Below are 18,798 nucleotides of genomic sequence, written 5' to 3'. Positions count from 1 at the left end.
TCTAAACCACCCTAGACAAAAATAGCACTCCATTCTTCTCATAGTATCCCCAAGACATGGAGACATTGTCCCCAGTCACCCATTCTGATGTTTGCTGTCAGTCCATTTTCCTTACACGGATTGTAACTTCTCCATGAAAGCCCTTTGGAGGGTAATAAAATCATTCCTCAACCTTCTCATCCCTGAGTGCCAATGGTGCGTAACCTCAGCTCCCACAGGGCCAGGCCCTTAAAAGAACGCGAAGTGCGAGGGTATGTGCATACGGTGTATGTTGCACCCAGCAGGAAAGGGGGTAGGCCAGGAGAACAGGCCTGGAAATTCAGCCACCCTTCTCTTACTGACTGTTGCACCCAATGGAATATGGGCTGCATTTTGAGAGAGCTTATGCATTTTCCAGGGAAGCTAGAAATCTAGAGGTATAAGTAAAATTCCTGATTTTTTAAAATGTTGGCAATTAATTTGAGTTTTTAAAAACTGTAAGCCAAAGCAATACCTCTGTGGGCTGGATGTGGCCTAGGGGCTACAAGATTGCAGAGCCTGCATTAAGTGCCCGGGACCTGGTCTGCATCCTTCGGTACTTATGACCAGTACTGACCTGAGACTGGTTAACTGGGCCCCAGGCTTTAGTTGGTCCTGCCCTGGTCCTGCCTCTTCCTCACAGGGCTAGGAGTTCAAGAGCCAAGGGAGAATGCCCATGATCCTTCTAGACCATGCTCCTGGTACTCTGGACTCTGGAAATCCCTGCTCAGACGGCCCCCAGCCTGCTTCCGGGGGCTGCGTGGACCTCCATCCTTCCAAGGCAGCCGGCACCGCCTGTCGTGGGCATCTTCAGGCCTGAGGGATGGCTCACTGCAGGGTGGAGGCTGTGTCCGTATGAACGCACTGTGAGTCCCCCTTTGGTATGGGATGGAGTAGGGTTTGAACGGAAGGGGCAGGACTGCCAACCAGGGTCCTGCAATCGTACTCTTGCCCCTGGCCAGGCAGTTGGTAGGGGTGGGCCTGCTTGTCACTGCCCAGGGTGGCTCACTGATTACCACTGACCCTGGGCCCAGCATTGCATGCATCGTGGCATTTAACTAACTCAGGATGCTTACAAGTCGTAGTGCCTTTCACAGAGGAAGAAACCAAGGTACCGAGGAGTGAAATCAGTTGCCCACAAGCTAGTGAGTGGCAGAGCCAGGATTTAAACCAGACAGCGGGGAGCAGAGCAGACTCGCTCCCGGCCCAGCCACACTGTGGAGACGCCTGGCGCTCCCCACCCCCACCGGACGGCCAGACCCTCCGCGTCCCCCTCCCCCTCCCTCCCCCTTCCCCTCCCCTCCACGGCCCGGCCTCCGCGGGGGCGCGGGAACCGCCTGTCGGGTCGCTGAGCCACAGCCTCGCAGCTGCCCGGGCCTTCCGCGGCCCCAACCCCCGGCCGGCCCCGGGGGCCTGGCGGTGACGGCGGCGCCTGGTAGCGGGGGATTTGGATGCTCGGCCGGCGGCTCCCCCGCCCGCACCACCTCCGGGGGTTTGGCCGCCGGGACTTATCTCGGTGCCTTCCCGGCATGCCCCGCTCGCAGGCGGCCGCCAGTCCCGCGCCCGGACTTTGCCATCGCGGGGGGCCCGGCCGCGGGAGCGCCCCCGCCTGCGTCCCGGAGCCGCAGCCTCAGGTGGGTGAGCCCGGCGCACCGCGGAGCTGGGGACCGGGGCTCCACGCGGGCCGCCCCCTGGCAGCCCCTTTGGAGCCGGGTGCGCGGGGCGGGCGGGGGGTGCGGGAGAGGAGGGGGAGGGGAGCCCGGCGCCCGCGAGGGGGGAGAGGCGGAGCTGCGCGCCCCGGAGCCATCGAGCCCCGCGTGGCGCGCGCCGGGGCGCGTGGGGGTCCCTCCCTAGGTCCTGCGTGTGGCGTGGGTGTTCTGGGTGGCCGCGCAGGGGGAAGGAGGCGGGTCTTGGGTCTGTTTTATCCTTGTGGATTTAGAACCCGCTAGAGGGAAACAGAAAAACTCATCCTGAAACACACAGAGGAGAATACACAAAGAAAAAAGAAAACACACGAAGAAACACTCGTACAGACCGATCACGGAGGGAGACGGCAACAACTCACAGAAAAGCTCCTACACACTCAGGGAAACTCACCCGAAACGCACAGGAAGACAGGAAACAAAGCGGGCGGTCTTGGAGACCTGGGGCAGGGGGAGGGGAAGGGAAACACCGAGAAAGCAAGAGATGAGGGGAGGGGGAAAACAGAAGGAAGGGTGGAGAGGAAAGCTGAGACAGGGAAAAATGAAGAGAGTGAGAAGTGAGAGGAGGAGGAAGGACAAAGGGCTAAAGGAGGTAGTCCTTTAGGAGGGATAGTATAGAGAAACACACCTAGAGAAACTGACGCAGGATCCCTCCCCCCACAAACACAGAGATGCAGAGATGAAAAAGGTAGATCCCAGCCTTCTTACCCTTGTGGGCACGTGAGCATCACATGGGAGAGCAGCTCTGTGAGTTCTCTGAGAAGGCTTCCTTGGCACTTTGAGCCAGTGAAGTCCCCCTGGAAAACTCCTCATCCTTCAAAACCCAGCTCAGGCATCACCTGCCCTGGGAGGAAAGCTTTCCTAGAGAGTGTCATGTAAGCACTGGCACTCTGTTTTCTGTGTACTTCTGCATGTGACACAGGCACACGGAGTTGAAATGGTTTGTCTGCCTGTCTGCCTCTCCCCCCAGCTCCCCAGGTTTTGGGGCCCATGTCTTATTTATCTCCAATCTCCAGAATCCAGTCCAGTGCTTGGTGCATAGTAAATGAACAATAAATACTTATTGAATGATGATCAGGAGCATTTGGACCCTCCAAGACATAGAACATAGCATTAAATCCAAAGAGAGAAGATGTACTGTCCTGGAGTCAGAGAGAATTCTAGGTCAAAGCACCCTTTTTTGCAGGTGGAGAAATTAAAGCCCAGAGAGGGGAGAAGACTTGCTCAAAAGGACACAAGTAGGAGACCTGCAATGAAATAACATTGTGAATACATGCTTCCCTGAGATGCCATTGTTCCTCCAGCCTATGAGTTTAAGATAGGTGTGAAAGAACGACCTAAATGAAAACAGGCAGTGAATAGGCAAGGAACACTTTAATACCAGTTGTAAGTTTCCAACGCTGAAACTCACAATCGAAACTTTCCCCAGAATTTTTAGAATCCTCTTTCCTCCTTAGAAAGGACAAGGGAGGTGACCGTCCATCTCAGTTTGAGTGGATGGCTTTCTGCTTCCTGACTACGTAAACTTGGACAAATTACTTAACCTCTCTGGACCTCAGTTTTCTCAACTGTAAAATGGGGATACTGATACCTACCTCATAGGATCGTTAGAAGAGTGAACACATACCAAGTGCCTGGCACAGAGTAGACCCTCAGGGACTACAGTTCCACCTTTCTTCTTAGGTGGGTGTTCTTTCATGCTCCTGGTGCAGATGTGAAAACAACAGTGCTAGTGACAATGTTTCCTTTTGTCCCAGGTTGAAAAGGCCATCCCCGTTTAATTGGGGAGCAAACGCTTTTAGTGAAGGAAAAGATCAAATTTGGGGCATGACCTAAAATGCGTCTTGATTCTGTTCATGCCCTCAGGTCTCTACAGGTGACTTTGGGGAACCTAGCTGCCCTCCCCATCAACCCGCCAGCAGGGAAGACCCCACACCACCACACTACTTTTCATTGCTTCTTTACCAGGCTGCTCTGCCCTTGTGTCTTTCCAGCTTCAGCCCATGCGGGGGATTGACCAGGACTGAGGGAGCCACCTGGAAGCATGGAGACCGTGGTGATTGTTGCCATAGGTGTGCTGGCCACCATCTTTCTGGCCTCGTTTGCAGCCTTGGTGGTGGTTTGCAGGCAGCGCTACTGCCGGCCTCGAGATCTCCTGCAGCGCTATGATTCCAAGTGAGTGGCTCAGGGAGGGGAAGGAGGAGAGAGGGGCTGTGCCCTGGGGCCCCGACAAAAGAAAAAGAACTTTGGTGCTGGGCAGCTGTCGTTCAGCTTTTTATCTCTAAAATGGTACCCAAAGGCTGTCCTTCCCTATAAAGACCTCAGAGCTTAATAATGCTCCTTAAGCTCCCCCAACATCCTGAGCCATCTCGGACTCTGTCTCTGAACATGTTCACCTAGCACAAATCTATCCCAAACTTGGCCACGTCACTTAGCATTTGGACAGGCCAAATCCCTTTCCAGCCAAACTCATAGGAACAGAAATCCAGTGCCCACATTACAGCCACACATCTAAGCAACAGACACTTGGGGCTACGAAACCCCAGCATAGGAGCGCCTCTCTCTCTGCTCGAATTTCTTCATGATGTTCTTCATGTGAAACATACTTTGTAAGCAAGATCCCGTTTTCAGTTTAGGGATATTTTAATTGATAGATCCCAAGGGACCCTGGCCACTAAACCCTTAGTTTCTCTTACCCCTCTATCTGAATCCTATCAGCATCTCTGTTGAGTGGTTAATAATTAGTAAATGACCATTTGTATGACCCAGGAAAGCTCTGCTGTGGCGTCTCATGTTTTCAAGGGCCCTGTTGTAAAGTAGGAGGTATTTTTACTTCGCCCGCTTCTCTAGTATAACTAGGAGGGGATGGGCTCGTGCCGGTGGACCAAGGTCGCTCCCAGGAGTTGATTCTGCAGAACAAGTACAGGTCAGTTTGAGTATTAGGAACCTTAGCGTCTCCATGAAAGGTAGGTGTGGAGGGCAAATAAGTTACAAACGGATATTATTTTGTCCCAAAGGAGCAGCCCTGTCTAGTACATCTTTGTAATTCTTGTGGTTGTAGCCCTGCCTTTCTCTTAGTGGCGCATCTTGTTCTGTGTCACTTTTCTTGTGTTTTCGTGCCCCTACTTCCTTGACTCACTGTCTAGCCATGTGCCCTGCCCACAGTGCAGTTCCACTAGCCTCAGGTTTGGCTCCAGAACAAGTCCCTGCTTGAACTTACTCACTCCCTTTATCCTTTCGGGCGGATATGTGGACCTCGATGAGGAGAGAGTCAGCAGCGGTCGCCCATCTTGAAACCACTTAGCTGGGCTTTCCTTCCAGGCCCATTGTGGACCTCATCGGCGCCATGGAGACCCAGTCTGAGCCCTCGGAGCTGGAACTGGATGATGTCGTCATCACCAACCCCCACATCGAGGCCATTCTGGAGAACGAAGAGTGGATTGAAGATGCCTCGTAAGGCCTTGGGGACCATTTGCTTTCCTGCGGCCGCCTGGGGATGACGACCGAGGCTCCTGGGTGCCCTTGCGTGGCCTCCTTTTCCAGAGCCCTCGACTGAGCGCCCAGGAGCGCTGTGCCACTTGCTTCTCTTTCCCCTGCCTTCACTGTGGAGGGAACTTAGAATATGACACCACGGTGTTTGTCCTTGCTCTCCCCATTTTGTAGACCTGAGCACTGAGGCCCATAGATGTGTGGCAGAGTTGTTCTAAAGTCACTCTGATGTGCTTGGGTTATTCTTGGGGCGCCTGTGAATTTGACCCTCAGGCTCCAGGGATGCTGCCTTTGTCTCCGGTGTCCCTCGGAGATCCCTCCACCCACCAGGAGATGCTGTAGCTTGAGAAGAGTGTGCCGCTCCCTTTCCTGTCACTCAGCCGTTCATTCACTGGGCAGATGTTTACAGGTGTGATGTGCGGGCTCTGGGCCAGGCGCTGCAGCTATGGAACTGGCGGTGGAGGCAGAATTCTACTAAAATACAGTATTGCAGAAATGATGGAGGGGGGTCTCTGTGCGCGGTGCAGCGGACACGCGGAGGAGGTGGCGTCTAGAGCTGCCTGGCTGGAGGTGGGGCTGGATTTCGTGAAGGCTTTCCCAGAGTGCGTGCCTTTTGTCCTGGGTCTTTTTCTGGCCGCACCGTGCGGCGTGCGGAACTTCCCCCACCAGGGATCGAACTCGTGCCCCCTGCAGTGGAAGTGCGGAGTCTTAACCGCTGGACCGCCCAGGCTGAGGATACAGGGAAGGATTCCCTGGGTGGAGGGAACAGTCTCAGAAGCTCAGAGCTCTAAAACAGCATGGTTGGGTGCAGGAGAGGAAAGGGAAAGACGGGACAGAAGGTGCCTCCTGGTTTAGCTACTGGGCTTGTTCGTTTTATCGCTGAGGCACCCCTGTTCTCAGGTGGTGTCCAGCTGTGCCCACTGGTCAGAGCTGGATGAGGCACGGAGGTGGTCGCTGGAGGGAGGTGGGCCTCTCAGGAGGAGCACTGACAAATGCTTCTTGTCTCCCCAGGGGTCTCATGTCCCACTGCATTGCCATCTTGAAGGTAATAGTCTGCGATTTCCCCAGGAGAATAAGGGGTGGTCACCAAAGCATCCGTGTCCGCAGACTGTCCGAGGGGAAGGAACTTTGGGAAGAGCGCTGACCTGTGCAGGAGGCCTTTTGTAACATGCCTGACGGTTGGAGTTTCTACTGTTCACTTCTGCTCCCCCTGGATGGTCTGTTCTGCTTTAGAATTCTCAAGGCCCTTCCCACATGGTCCTCATACAGGCAGTCGCTAACCCCATTTTCACTGACCATGGAGAAAGCTGTGTGCAGAATAGAGACCGTGTTTAGGGGGAGACGGGGCTTCTCAGCTTCTCCTGGGCACTTTCTTTCATGAACAGAGAGCTCAGCCCTCGACAGCAAGTTGAGTTCTGTTATTGGGGCTTCTGCAGTTAATAGAAGTTGCTCACCAGCCCTCTTTGACTGTGACGGTAGTCAGCCAAACGGGACAATCAGTGTTAAAAAAAAAGCCAAACCGTGAGTACTTCAACCTGAAGGCAGACTTTTTTCTTCTAATGCCTACAGCCTCCAGGACAGGGTGGAGAGTTGCATCCAATTTGCATTTGGGGAAATTTTTATAGTTTGGGGTAATTTTTATAGTTTCGGCATTTGGCTTTCAATTCTTGCCTCACGCTCTCCTACTTAATAGGATAATAATAATATTGAAATGTTTGGCCAATGGCAAATATCGTTCATTTCAGTAACCTGGCGAACCACACATTTCTCTCTCTGTCTAGCAATTATTCAAGATTTCAAAAAAGACAGCTTTAAGTGTCATTCAGTACAAAATATTAAAAAGTCTTTCATCCCACCTCTTCTTCAGCTGTTCTCTTGGGGGACAAAGAAGTTCCTGGTGGGACATTGTAGTCCCAGAGTCCAGGCTTATTATTGAATTCCAAGAAGCTCTTGGGGTATAGATGTGGTTATAGATGGAGATACAAGGGTCTAATGTCTAGAGCAATGACACCATATTACATCCCCCTTCTCCCAACCAGGATGTGTCCTGGCTCTGGGTTTTGTCCCCTGCCCTTGCCTGTTGGAGGAGGGGGAATGAATGACAGCTGAGGTGTGGGTTAAATCAGCCAGAAGGTGTCTTATTGGATTGGAATCAGTGGTCCATCCTGAGAGCCTTAGATCAAAGGAGAGCCTCTCATCTTCCTCTTGGGATCCCGAGGCCCTTTTGCTTGGCCACATGCCCTTGAATCCCTGTGATGGGGCCTCGAGGGAAGGGCCTGGGCTCTCTCCTCGGTGGGCTATTGGGCTTCTTTCGGCCTCTCTTTTCCAGCCCCAAGTATAAGGCAAGTGATGGAACTTCTTTGCCAGGGCCTGAAGCACATCCAGGTTCTGACATCGGGGAGGTGTGAAAGTGAGGAGCAAAGCTTTGGGGGCGGCCAGCATTGTTGGTGCGTGATGAAAAAGGCCACGTGTCCTGGTCTTGCTGTTTTCCTGCTTTTTTTCCAAGGCCCTTTTATCATCATCTTGACAAACGTGAAAATGTTACCCTAGAAAAGTGCTGAAATAAGTTCCACTTTTGGAGGATGTGCTTACAGGGAACAGTTGCCCTTTGTCCGTCCATAGTTCTGAGGGTGCCCATGGAGATCTTTATCGTTTTGGAAGACGAAGCCAGGAGGTGAAGGAATCGAGAGAGAAAATAGGTTTTTGCCCTTAAGTGAGAAGGTGAAATTAGAGCACATGATTTTTCTTAGACAGATTATTTCAGCTCAGACTTCTCTAAGCCGAAACCCTGACCCTGATCTGAGGTTCCCACCCCTCTCTCCTCACCCGGCCGTGTCCTCGGGTTTGCCTCTTCCATCCCATTTCCTCTCATCTCTGTGTACTTTTCACTTCAATCTGTCCGTTAGGTTGGGCCCAGCTGTGAGATGGGGGGCGTGTTTGGCTTTGTGGGGTTGGCAGAAGCCCTCGGGGGAGCTGGGTCCCTCCTCATCACCTCTCTCCTCCCTGCTGCGGTAGATTTGTCACACTCTGACGGAAAAACTTGTTGCCATGACAATGGGCTCGGGGGCCAAGATGAAGACCTCAGCCAGTGTCAGTGACATCATCGTGGTGGCCAAGCGGATCAGCCCCAGGTGAGGTCCCCATACTCCGCGGGGGAGGGGGAGGGGAGGGGCCGGCAGCTGGGATGAGGGAAAGACCAGGCTCTCCTGAGACACTCCAGGGGCAACTTGAGTGGTTTATGTCCTACACATTCCCAGAGCACCCAGGAGGGTGTAGACGCTGGGAGGCTTTCAGGCTAAGGTGGTGTCATACAGCTCCCCTCCCCTCCAGAGTGCCCCCTCCTGTAGGCTTTTTGGGAAATGCCAGCATATGACTAGTGCTGAGTGGCTCCTTCTTCCTGGGTCCCGTGCCAGCCGGGGCTGCTTTCCTTCCTTTTGCCACACCTTCTTCCTGGGCTCCGGGCCAGCAAGCACATTTCCCACTGGTGCCCACAGCCCTGTGTGCAGTGACCTCGTGGCTGGCGTCTGTACTGTAGACCAGCTCCCTGTCTCTGTGCTGTCACCCCCGGCCCCATCCAGGGCCCAGCCAGCAGCCTCCGGGACCGGGTGGGAGGTGAAGACATCATTCAGATCTCCCAAATTCCAGGCTGTCTGCAGAATACCATGTGGGAGGCAAGGAGCAGGATTGTAGTCAACAGCTCCACCCCCTCATTTGGGCTCGATCTTGTGAAGAAAATAAAGCCCTTCTCTTAGAGGGAAGGGCGGTACTAAGTTGGTGCTGCCATCTGGTGGCTGGCATGTGGATGTGCCTGAGTTGGGAGTTTTTCGAGTTCAGGATGTTTTCTTTATCAGCCTCGGAGTTCCAGAGGTCCTCGCTTTCCACGTTGCAGTGGCCTCGGGTAGATCACGAGGAACCAGCCCTTGGAGGGAACATGAAAGAGTTGGTACACTTGAACTCTGTCCAGGGAGTTCAGTGAGTTGAGAACGTGGGAAGGAGATGATCCAGAAGAGTTCTTGGCTTTCTCTGGAGCTGCCCCGGGTGGGTGTGGCTACTTGAGTGGGATCAGCCTAGGTCGGCCCTTGGCCTGAAGACCCTCCGACCCAGGCTCTGGGCAAGCACCAGACCTTCCTCTGGCCTCCCGTGATTGGTAGAGGCTGCATTGCTCATATCTGCTGGACCTTCCTCATGCTTCTTGTTACTTCTGAGAGCCATCCCAGGGGCCAGACGAATTCATGTGACCCCAGGTTACAAGGCAGCATCGCCAGGAGGGCTCGGAGGAGGAAAGAGATTGAGATTTCTGAGTCCCATTGAAGTCCTGGGTGGTCAGGATTAGCAATGGTGCTAGAGCCAGGGTGTGGCATCGCTCAGAGGGCAGACCTCACCTTGTGCTCACTGGCCCGTCCTACAGAGCACCTTGGATTGCTTCCAGAATGATCCCTGCCATAAATCAATCAGGGGCCTTGCTTTGTCTTTTTGCCCTCACACTTCTTTCTCCTTCGGGCTGTTTTTTGTCTCAACTGTTTTTCTTGCTCCATCTATTCCATACAGTGTGTTGATAGCATGTTAGTTTCAAGAAGAGTGGCTTCAGCTGCAGGGCAGAGAAAGGGGCCGGCTAAGATGGGCACTGAGTGACCACACCTCTGTACTTCCGCACCAGCCCCTCAGTCCCAAGACAAGGACTTTCAAGGGCATCTGTTTTCAAGTGCCTTTGGGAATCAAACAATACATCGTTATTTTTTGCTTCTTGACTATCAGGTGGTCCAAGAGCAAGGATTTGGATGAAAACCTTGAACCATGTAAATGAGGATGAATAGTAGCTCCTTCTAGAATTTGATTAAAAGAAAATTAACCATGAACTGTACCGTGTGCTAAAAGAAATCCAATGCAGTAGTTTGAACCCAAATTAAACTTGGAGGGTTTTTTTAGTGTTCTATATAACTACCTTTAACCATTTTTAAAAAATTAAATGTAAAAGTAATAAACACTTGTAAAAGTTAAAACGTTGCAGAAATAGAGTATCTGAAAAGTGAAGGACCCCCTAATTCCACCCCATCCTAATTCCTGGAGGTAATCCCTGTTGACTGGTGAGTATTCCTCCAGACTGCCCCTGCCCACTGCATTTCACAGCTTTTGTTTATTCATTTTTCCGCAAATGAGATCAATCAAACTTTACATATTGTTTGGCAATATGCTATTTTAATGTAGTAGTATATCTTTTTTTTTTTTTTTTTAATAAATTTATTTATTTATTTTTGACTGCATTGGATCTTCGTTGCTGTGCACGGGATTTCTCTAGTTGCGGCGAGCCGGGGTTACTCTTCATTGTGGTGCAAGGGCTTCTCATTGCAGTGGTTTCTCTTGTTGCGGAACATGCACTCTAGGTGTGTGGGCTTCAGTAGCTGTGGCACGCAGGCTCAGTAGTTGTGGCACATGGGCTTAGTTGCTCCGCGACATGTGGAATCTTCCCGGACCAGGGCTCGAACCCGTGTCCCCTGCATTGGCAGGCGGTTTCTTAACCACTGCACCACCAGGGAAGTCCAAATGTAGTTGTATATCTTGAACATCATTCCAGATGTGCGAACTTGTACTTTTTAGACCACTGGAGCTAAAACAAAACCAGAAGAAATATTCGCTAAACTGAATCTTAAGTCTTTCTGTTTAAGTCCCTGTCTGAGAATGCAGTTAAAGTCCCTAAAGACTGGGTCTGGAATATCAAAAGAGAAGCATAGGGATAAGGAAAGAAAGGAAGGAGAAAAGGCCATAAGAAAAGCGAAATACTGAAAACCTTTTGCCTCCCCTCAGAGTGGACGATGTTGTGAAGTCAATGTACCCTCCGTTGGACCCGAAGCTCCTGGATGCCCGGTGAGAGGGGTGGAGTGGTCGTGTGTCTTTTCATGCTGGAGGCTCCCTGTGTTATCACATCTGTGAGGTCGGCTGTTCAGGTTGTGGAGGAGAGAGCTGTGTTGGTGGGTTCCCAAGGCTGCCTGGGCTGTGGGTAATGGTCAGCCAACCAGCGAACGAAGCCTGGCTGGATGCTGGCGGCCAGGGCTCTTCCTGAAACCCCAGAGGAGGAAGAGCCAGTCTTAGATTTTGAATTTTTGTGATTAAACGTCCACCCAGGCCAAGTCCTATCTGCACCTTCCCTCCCTCCCACTTCCCCCATAGCTCTCTCTGCCCTTTGGACGCCGGAAGCAGACATGCCTCAGCTGTGAGTGCCGCCCGGTGGGTCGCTGGTACGGGTGGTGGGCAGGAAATGAGAATGCAAGTGACAGGTCAGCTAAAGCTGTGCTCACCTTCCACAGGACGTACCCAGGAGCCCCGTCTCATGATCCTCCCCTAATATGCAGAGTGTACTTAGGCTTTTGAAGTTGTTATGTTCCTCTACGAGTTATAAACCCACTTAAAAAAAAAAACATGTTCCTTTGTCTCTCAGATTGATATGACTGTTTCATAGGCCCACTGTGTAATAATTGCCAGACAGGCTGTGGGTCACAGCAATTCAGTTGGTCTCTCCGCCCCACTCCTATTACTGCCCAGCTGTGTTCATGGGCTAGTCATCTGCAATGCATTCCCAAATGCATCGTGCACACTCACTATATAGAAGATATTCTGCACTGAATCTTTCAATACTGAAAAGCCTCCTCCTCAGTTTAGTTTGCAATTAAATTTTTTAGGATGCGGTAAACCAGCCCTGGCCCTCATTGATTCAGAATCATTAAGTGATGCCCAAGGTGGGGTATGAATATCCTGTCTTCAAGGGGGCAGCAGTTGGGGATGTGCTTATCCAATTGACTAGATCCAAATTGTCCCACAAAACCCTCTTCTGGGAGATGTTAATGGATGTGTTGCAGAAAGTGGGCTCCCAGTCTTAAATAAGTTAGTGAGACTCAGAGTATTACATTCTCCCCTTAGAGCTTTACCACGTGCATCATCTGAGAAGGGCTTCAGTTACCTTTGTTTAACCCAGGCGTTCCCAGCTTTCTTTGAGCATCGAACTCTCTTTAAATTACATACTCAGCAACCTCCTAAGGAAGGGACTCCAGCTTGGGGAACACCAGTCTAGACTCTATCCCTTTGGGCTTTGGGGCAAAGTCCCTTAGATCCTTCGGAACCTGATCCTGTTGTTTTTTTTAGGACAACTGCCTTGCTCCTGTCTGTCAGTCATCTGGTGCTGGTGACCAGGAATGCCTGCCACCTGACCGGGGGCCTGGATTGGATTGACCAGTCGCTGTCAGCTGCCGAGGAGCACTTGGAAGTCCTTCGAGAAGCAGCCCTGGCTTCGGAGCCAGATAAAGGTCTCCCAGGCCCTGAAGGCTTCCTGCAGGAGCAGTCGGCCATTTAGTGCCTACCAGCCCACAGCTGGTCACAGGGCCAGCCTGCTGCCATGGCTGGCTGGCTCAGCTGTGCCTTCTACTTCTTCCTGTAGAGTTAGTTCTCCACAGCTGGGGAGTCCAGCTGTGTGTGTGTAGTAAAGCAGTTGATGCCTCTGTTGTAGTTACAAATGGTGGCTGGTGAGTGGCAGTCTAATCCCACAGTTAGGGGAGATGACAGTCACCATCTGTACAGCAGAGCTTTGAAAACTGGAGGACTGTAAGCTTTATTTAGCTCACCTAGTGTTTTCAAGAAAATCCAGCCACCATCTAAGAATCAGGAGGTTTCACATTAAATCAGAATATCTGGTTTCTCTTGAACAATCAGAAGTTGAGGCAACTCTGATCTGCATTTTCCACAGAGGACAATCAATTGGAACTACGTAGGAGTTGCCTCTCTTGACAATACTTGTACTCTCTCACCTGGCCTGTTTCATTTATTTGTATTATCTGCCCGGTCCCTGAGGCTTCTGGGTCCCTCCTTCTCTTTACAGGTTTGGGTTTGAAGATGAGCAACGTAGAGTTGATCATTTCCTTTTTATCATTATGCCTGCAATTTTACCTAGCTACCACTAGGTGGAGAGTAAACATATACTTAGCTTTCCCTCAATTGTGTGGTTGTTTAGTCAAATTCTGATGCACGGTGTGTGGCGGGACGTATTTGTCTGAGGACTGAGGGTGGAAGGAGAGAGGCTAAGAATCCCAAGGATGCCTTGTGTGTATGACTCAAAATAAGATATTCAGAGACCCTCCAGAGTTCAGGCAGAGGTGAAGATAACCACCATGAAGTATTGTTTCCACACTACCAATGACATCCAGGAAAGATGGGTCCCCTTTCTTCTGGTATCTGCTTGTTTGGCAAGTACTGAAAGATGAGGGGCATTTTTATGACTTGAGACCTTTGGGGAACCCAGAATCACAATTGTATAATCCAGACTGCATCCAAATTCTATAATTTCCATCACAAGCATATAGGAACACCTGAAATACTTTTTTTCCTCCCAGGATCTCAGAGCCAACCTCACTCTTGGGAGAGGGCCCTGGCTTGGGGGCTGCCTTGGTTCATATCCTATGCTGTTAAGCATGTTTGGAGCTCCATGTCTGTTCCCATTTCATTTTCTGTGCCCTAATTCAAGTCAGCAAATCCCTCAGCCTGATTCTAGAGAACCAGGAACCCATGTTCCCAAGTCCAAGATCGGGGCCTTGTTTGTCATTGAGATGTGTCATCCATCCAATTTCATTCTCTCCTGAAAAGCAAGATGCTTCTCTCCAGCACAGTGCACACCAATTCCCACTTGGGGAGGTGGAGTCAGGAGAGGGAAGCTGGGGCTCAACCCTCATGGAAGGATAGAGGGATTCCTGAGGACAGGGGAGACGCCTTACTGGATTGTCCACTCCCATCAGCCCTGAACACGTGCTAGGTAACTTTCCTGTCCTGCTGGTGAGCTGTGAATGGGCAGTGTCCACAGAGTCACTGTGACTTTTCTATCTGTGTCCTCCACCGATAGATATCCAGAGTCCTCCTGTTTTTGTCTTTTCCCCTCCGTTTCAATACCTGCTTTCATAAGCAGACTGGAAACCACCATGCTAAGGTTGCAGTGGCTGCCATGGTTGTCAATGTCCCTGTATTTTAACCTGGACCAGAGCCCTAAGCCAGAGAGAGCCCTTAATCTCTCAAATACCATCCACAAGGTGTGGGGTTAGAGGTGGAGAAGTTTCCCAGCACCACCTCCCATCTCTGAACCCTGGCAAGTCCTGACCCACCTACTTCCTCAAGCTCTGAGATGCTGCCCTTTTAGTAGTGAGAAGAGGTGGCTGAAGACCTTGGAAGTGTCTGCTAGGCTGCAGGATCTCTGATTCTGCTGCTGTGGAGCCTTTCTTTTGTTTCCGGTGCAGGACAAATAAGAAGTCTCTGGATCAGGTTGGTGTTGGTGACTGATGGTTGAGGTGGAAGCACTGTCTTTGGGGTGGGACTCTTCTAGCCCTTTGGGAGTTGGCTGAACTTGCCTCCTCATTTGGGAGGGACTGGTTGGCAAGCACTGGGGATCCAGCCAGGTATGGTTTCCCAGATGATGGACACATCCTGAGTCCCTAGTTCACTAGTGTCTGTGTATATTGTCATAGATCTTTTCCTCCATGATTTTCTTCCATGACCCCCACCCCCTCTTACTCTGGAGTAGGAGCATCAGACTCAAATTCTGAATGAAGAAGGAATTAGGGATAGGAATTGAGGGTGAAAAGAGCAAGGTCTTTGAAGTCAGACAGAATTAGATTCAGATTTGGGCTCAGTCATTGACTGTGTGAACTTGGACAAGTTTCTTAACCTCTCTGGTCCTTAGCTCTCTCACCTGTAAAATCAAGGCTACTGCCTCATTGGGTTGGTATGTCAATTGCATGAAGCAGTGTATGTGAAATGTCCAATTGTGTGCCTGGTACTGATTAGCCAATGTTAATACTTCTCTCTCCAAAGTCCCCCGTGCCCTGATGCAGCTGATCGAGATGGTGTCACCCCAGTTACCATGGCTCTGTCTAAGCTCTGTTCATGAGCTCTGGAACCAAATAGCCAAAATTCTGGAATCACTGGCCCAACCTCGTTCCTGCCCCACCCCAAGTATGTTCACAACAGGAAGGCAATCAAAGCTCTTGGCCTCTTATCAGTGTTCCAGGGTTGACTGCCCAAGCTTGCATTCCTCCAGAGCGCAGCCCAGAGTCTCCACCAGCTTGTGAAATCTCCCAGACAGAACACGTGTTCCTGGCATCCAACTTACCCTGGTGCTTACCCTGACCGCCACATTCCAGGAGTTCCTTCTCTTCAGAGACCCTTTCTACTCCGTGTGGCCACATGAGCCTGATCTTTAGAAAATGACTTACAGTTCAAAGCCCCTGAGTTACGTTATGACCTTGGACACTTTGGGAAAGTGTCAAATGAAGAATTTCCATCTATTTCCTCCTCCCTCTGTCCTCCTCTTCCTCCCTTCTCTTCTTCTCCCTCCCTCCACCCTTCTCTCCCACAAACAAGTACTGTTTACTTAGGCAGAAGCATAGTGCTAGGTGCTGGGGATATGGAACCAAAGCCACAATACCTGGCCTTAAGAAGCAGAGACAAGTGAGCAGTTGATTGAAACATGACTGTGGCCAGTGCAATGAGGGAGGGATGCCTAGCCGGGGGCCCCTGAGCGGGCACGGGACAGGGAAGGGGCGGGGTCGAGATAGGGAAGAAACCTGGGAAGAGCTGATGCCCGAGTGGAGAGTTGACAGAGTGTTATCGAGGTGTTCCAGGCAGACTGGACCACATGGGAAAGGTCCAGGGCCAAGAGAGCACACTCATTTGAGAACTGCAGGTGATGGGGAAGGGCTGGAGGGTGGGCTGTGAGGGTGGGGTTGGACAGGTTGGCAGATCATGGAGGGTCTTAGAGGTTATATTAGGGAGTTGAAGCTTTATCCTGAGCATAATGGGGACCCTGGAAAAGGTTTAACTGGGGAGTGATTTGGTCAGATTTGCAATTTAGAAAGAGTCATTTACTTCATACCCTATGACGTTAGACGTCAAGACCCATAAATGTGCCTGATGCCACTGAGCACGTGTTTCCTGCAGAGCCTGAGAGGCTCATGACTCAATCATGGCAGAAAGGCAGGGTGGAGGAAGAGGGAGGCTAGGCGTTAGAACAGAATGGGCCGGGGTAGTAGTGAGGTCGTGCTGGATCTCATCCTGGTAGGTAGTTACAGTGTCTTTGTATCAGAAATGCTGATGAGCAGTTTTGAGGATTTGCAGCGTCACTGGGTCCTCCTTGCTGTCTCATTCTATCTGTATTTTATCATCCCCATTTTACAGATAAGGAAACCAAGGCCTAGAGAGACCAGTAACTTTCGTGGTGTTATTAAGAATGAGAGCAGGGGGAGTTCCCTGGTGGTCTAGTGGTTAGGTTTCAGCGCTTTCACTGCCAGGACCTGGGTTCAGTCCCTGGCTGGGGAACTGAGATCCTACAAGCTGCGCAGCATGGCCAGAAAAAAAAAAGAAAAAAAAGAATGAGAGCAGGAACTTCAACTCCCCACCTGGTGTTCTTTACCACCACTCCTGCCTGCCTGGGTTCAGTGGGTGGGGAAATCCACAATACGAAGGAAACAGCAGATCCCAGAGTTATTCTTTTCTCTTCTAGTTCTAGTGTTTTTCATTAAAAAAATTGGTGGTCATGACCCATAGATTAATTTCATGGCCCACTAATCGGTTACAACCCACAAGATGATAGGACATGGGCACTAAAATGAGGGCTGGGGCATGGGTGAGGTATTCTCTCTCCATTCAAAACGGCTTAGTTTTATCCTTTTTAAGTAAAACATGCATTTACCAGAATAGTGGCAAGAAAAAAAATTTATGGTGCAACATGGAATAATGAATTTATTACATGATTGATTAGTTCAGGAGTCATCTGTGGAGCATCTACATGGATTAAACCCTGGGATACAGGAATAAATAAAAATATAATGCCTCTCTTGAGATGCATATACTCTAAGGTAGAAAGAAACCCATCAAGAGTCATTTTCAATCTAATTCAGTAAGCGCTGGGTAAGGGAACGTGTGCGTAATGAGAGCACGGAGCAGGGGCACCAACCCCAGGTTGCGAGAGTTTCCCGAAGGTGATGCTGTCTCAGAAGAATTGTGAAGGAGGAGTAGGTGTTACCTGGGAGAAGAAGATTGTGTGGGATAGTAGATGATGGAGGTGGAGGAGGACAGAGAATCGAAGAAGGGCAGTCTTTGCAGCCAGCATCCCATGCCGGGCTCAGGGAATTATTGCTGCAAGTGTCAGAGGGGAGGGGGGGCGTGGTGGGAGATGAGACAGGAGAGGAAGGTGAAGACCAGAGCCTGGACTTTTTTCTTTAGGTGGTAGGGAGCTATTGAAAGTTGAAAAAGTGCTTACTTTTTCTTGGAAAACAATCACATGATCTCCATACTTTTTATTAAATTTTTTTTAATCTCCTCACTTTTATCTGCCTTTAATGTTATCCGAAGTTGATAGATGAACCATCGTTAGCATTGTGTTAATTTGTGTTTCCCTGACTACTGGTGGAGTGAAGGATTTTTTATGGGTTTATTAGCTCTTTGTACTTATTCATGTCCTTTTCCCATTTTTCTTCTGGGATTTTAATATTTTTCTTATCGATCTATATGAGCTCTTTATATATTAAGGATAACAACCCTTTGTCATATTTATTGCATAGACTTTCCCCAGCCTTGTCATTTGCCTTTTAGTTTTGTTTAGAATGGTTTCTGACATCCAGACATTTTAAATTTGGTGTTGTCAAATGTATTGATTTTCTTTCCCTTAGTGACTTCTTCCGTTGCTTTTATGCTTAGAAAATCCTCTCTCATCCAAGATCAAATAAATAGCATTGAAATGTTTGAAGCAGTGAAGTGTTGTGGGTGAATGATTGATAATAATATTCACAGGTTAGAGGTAGTGGCAAAACAAACAAACCAGGCTGGAAGAAATCAAACCTTCATTTATTCACCCCAAACCCAGCTCAAGGTTAAAGGTAGGAGGAACCAGAGGGATCAAAGAGTTGGATGAGGCTGTTGGGGAGAGGCAGAGAGAGTCTTGAAGAACTAGTAGGAGGTGGTCAGCGTGGGGAGGAAGCTACATGTCCCAAGTTAGGTATGGAGGAACATAGTGTGTTTGGTTAGAATCTAACATGAGAAGAAGCAGGGATGGGAGACGAGGTTGGAAAGAGAATCAGGGAGAGCCAAGCAGGGCCCATAAACTAGGCTCACTGTGCTCTGAGAACATTGAAGACATAATCCAAATAATTCTTGGTGCCTCATGGAGCCATTTCATTTGAGGAGGCATAGCCTGGGAGTCAAAAGTAACTGGAAAGGAAGACCGATGACAGACTTGACCATGGCACTAGTCTGCTTTCCCTTGGACGAGATCGGGCAGGTTCAGGATAGTATGGCTGGGTGTAGACTGCACTCCCTTAAGAGACTAGCCTCTCTTCATCTGGACCAGATGGTGGGGAGATAATGTCATCTCTCATTCTTTTTTTTTGGCCGCACCGCGTGGCATATGGGATCCGCAGCCAGGGATTGAACCCGTGCCTCGTGCCCCCTGCAGTGGAAGTGCAGAGTCTTAACCACTGGATCGCCAGGGAAGTCCCTGTCATCTCTCATCCTTTTTCCCTCTCTTCCCTGGTGCCAGGAGGGAGTCTGGGTTTGGGTCCTGACT

The 18,798-nt window shown here is 50.3% G+C and overlaps 2 protein-coding genes across 2 annotated transcripts in view; both read left to right on the top strand.

Moving 5' to 3' along the window:
• Positions 1-1,351: 1,351 nt before the first annotated feature.
• On the top strand, positions 1,352-13,190 carry TMEM98 (transmembrane protein 98). The gene is made up of 7 exons (XM_082443754.1): positions 1,352-1,652; positions 3,716-3,896; positions 5,043-5,174; positions 6,222-6,255; positions 8,226-8,341; positions 11,013-11,072; positions 12,345-13,190. The coding sequence occupies exons 2-7, from the start codon at positions 3,766-3,768 to the stop codon at positions 12,550-12,552; spliced, it is 681 nt and encodes a 226-aa protein (XP_082299880.1). The 5' UTR covers positions 1,352-1,652; positions 3,716-3,765; the 3' UTR covers positions 12,553-13,190.
• A 154-nt stretch (positions 13,191-13,344) lies between these two features.
• Positions 13,345-18,798, top strand: part of SPACA3 (sperm acrosome associated 3) — a 37,757-nt gene continuing 32,303 nt past the window's right edge. The window contains exon 1 of the mRNA XM_082443760.1: positions 13,345-15,921. The gene's annotated coding sequence lies outside the window, so the exon portion shown is untranslated. The remainder of the gene's footprint in view (positions 15,922-18,798) is intronic.

This window comes from Balaenoptera physalus (genome assembly GCF_965194825.1).
Source record: "Balaenoptera physalus genome assembly, chromosome: 20".
In the NCBI taxonomy this organism is placed as follows: Eukaryota; Metazoa; Chordata; class Mammalia; order Artiodactyla; family Balaenopteridae; genus Balaenoptera; species Balaenoptera physalus.
The sequence above is the reverse complement of the archived record's forward strand: the minus strand, read 5'-3'. Positions and strand labels throughout refer to the sequence as shown.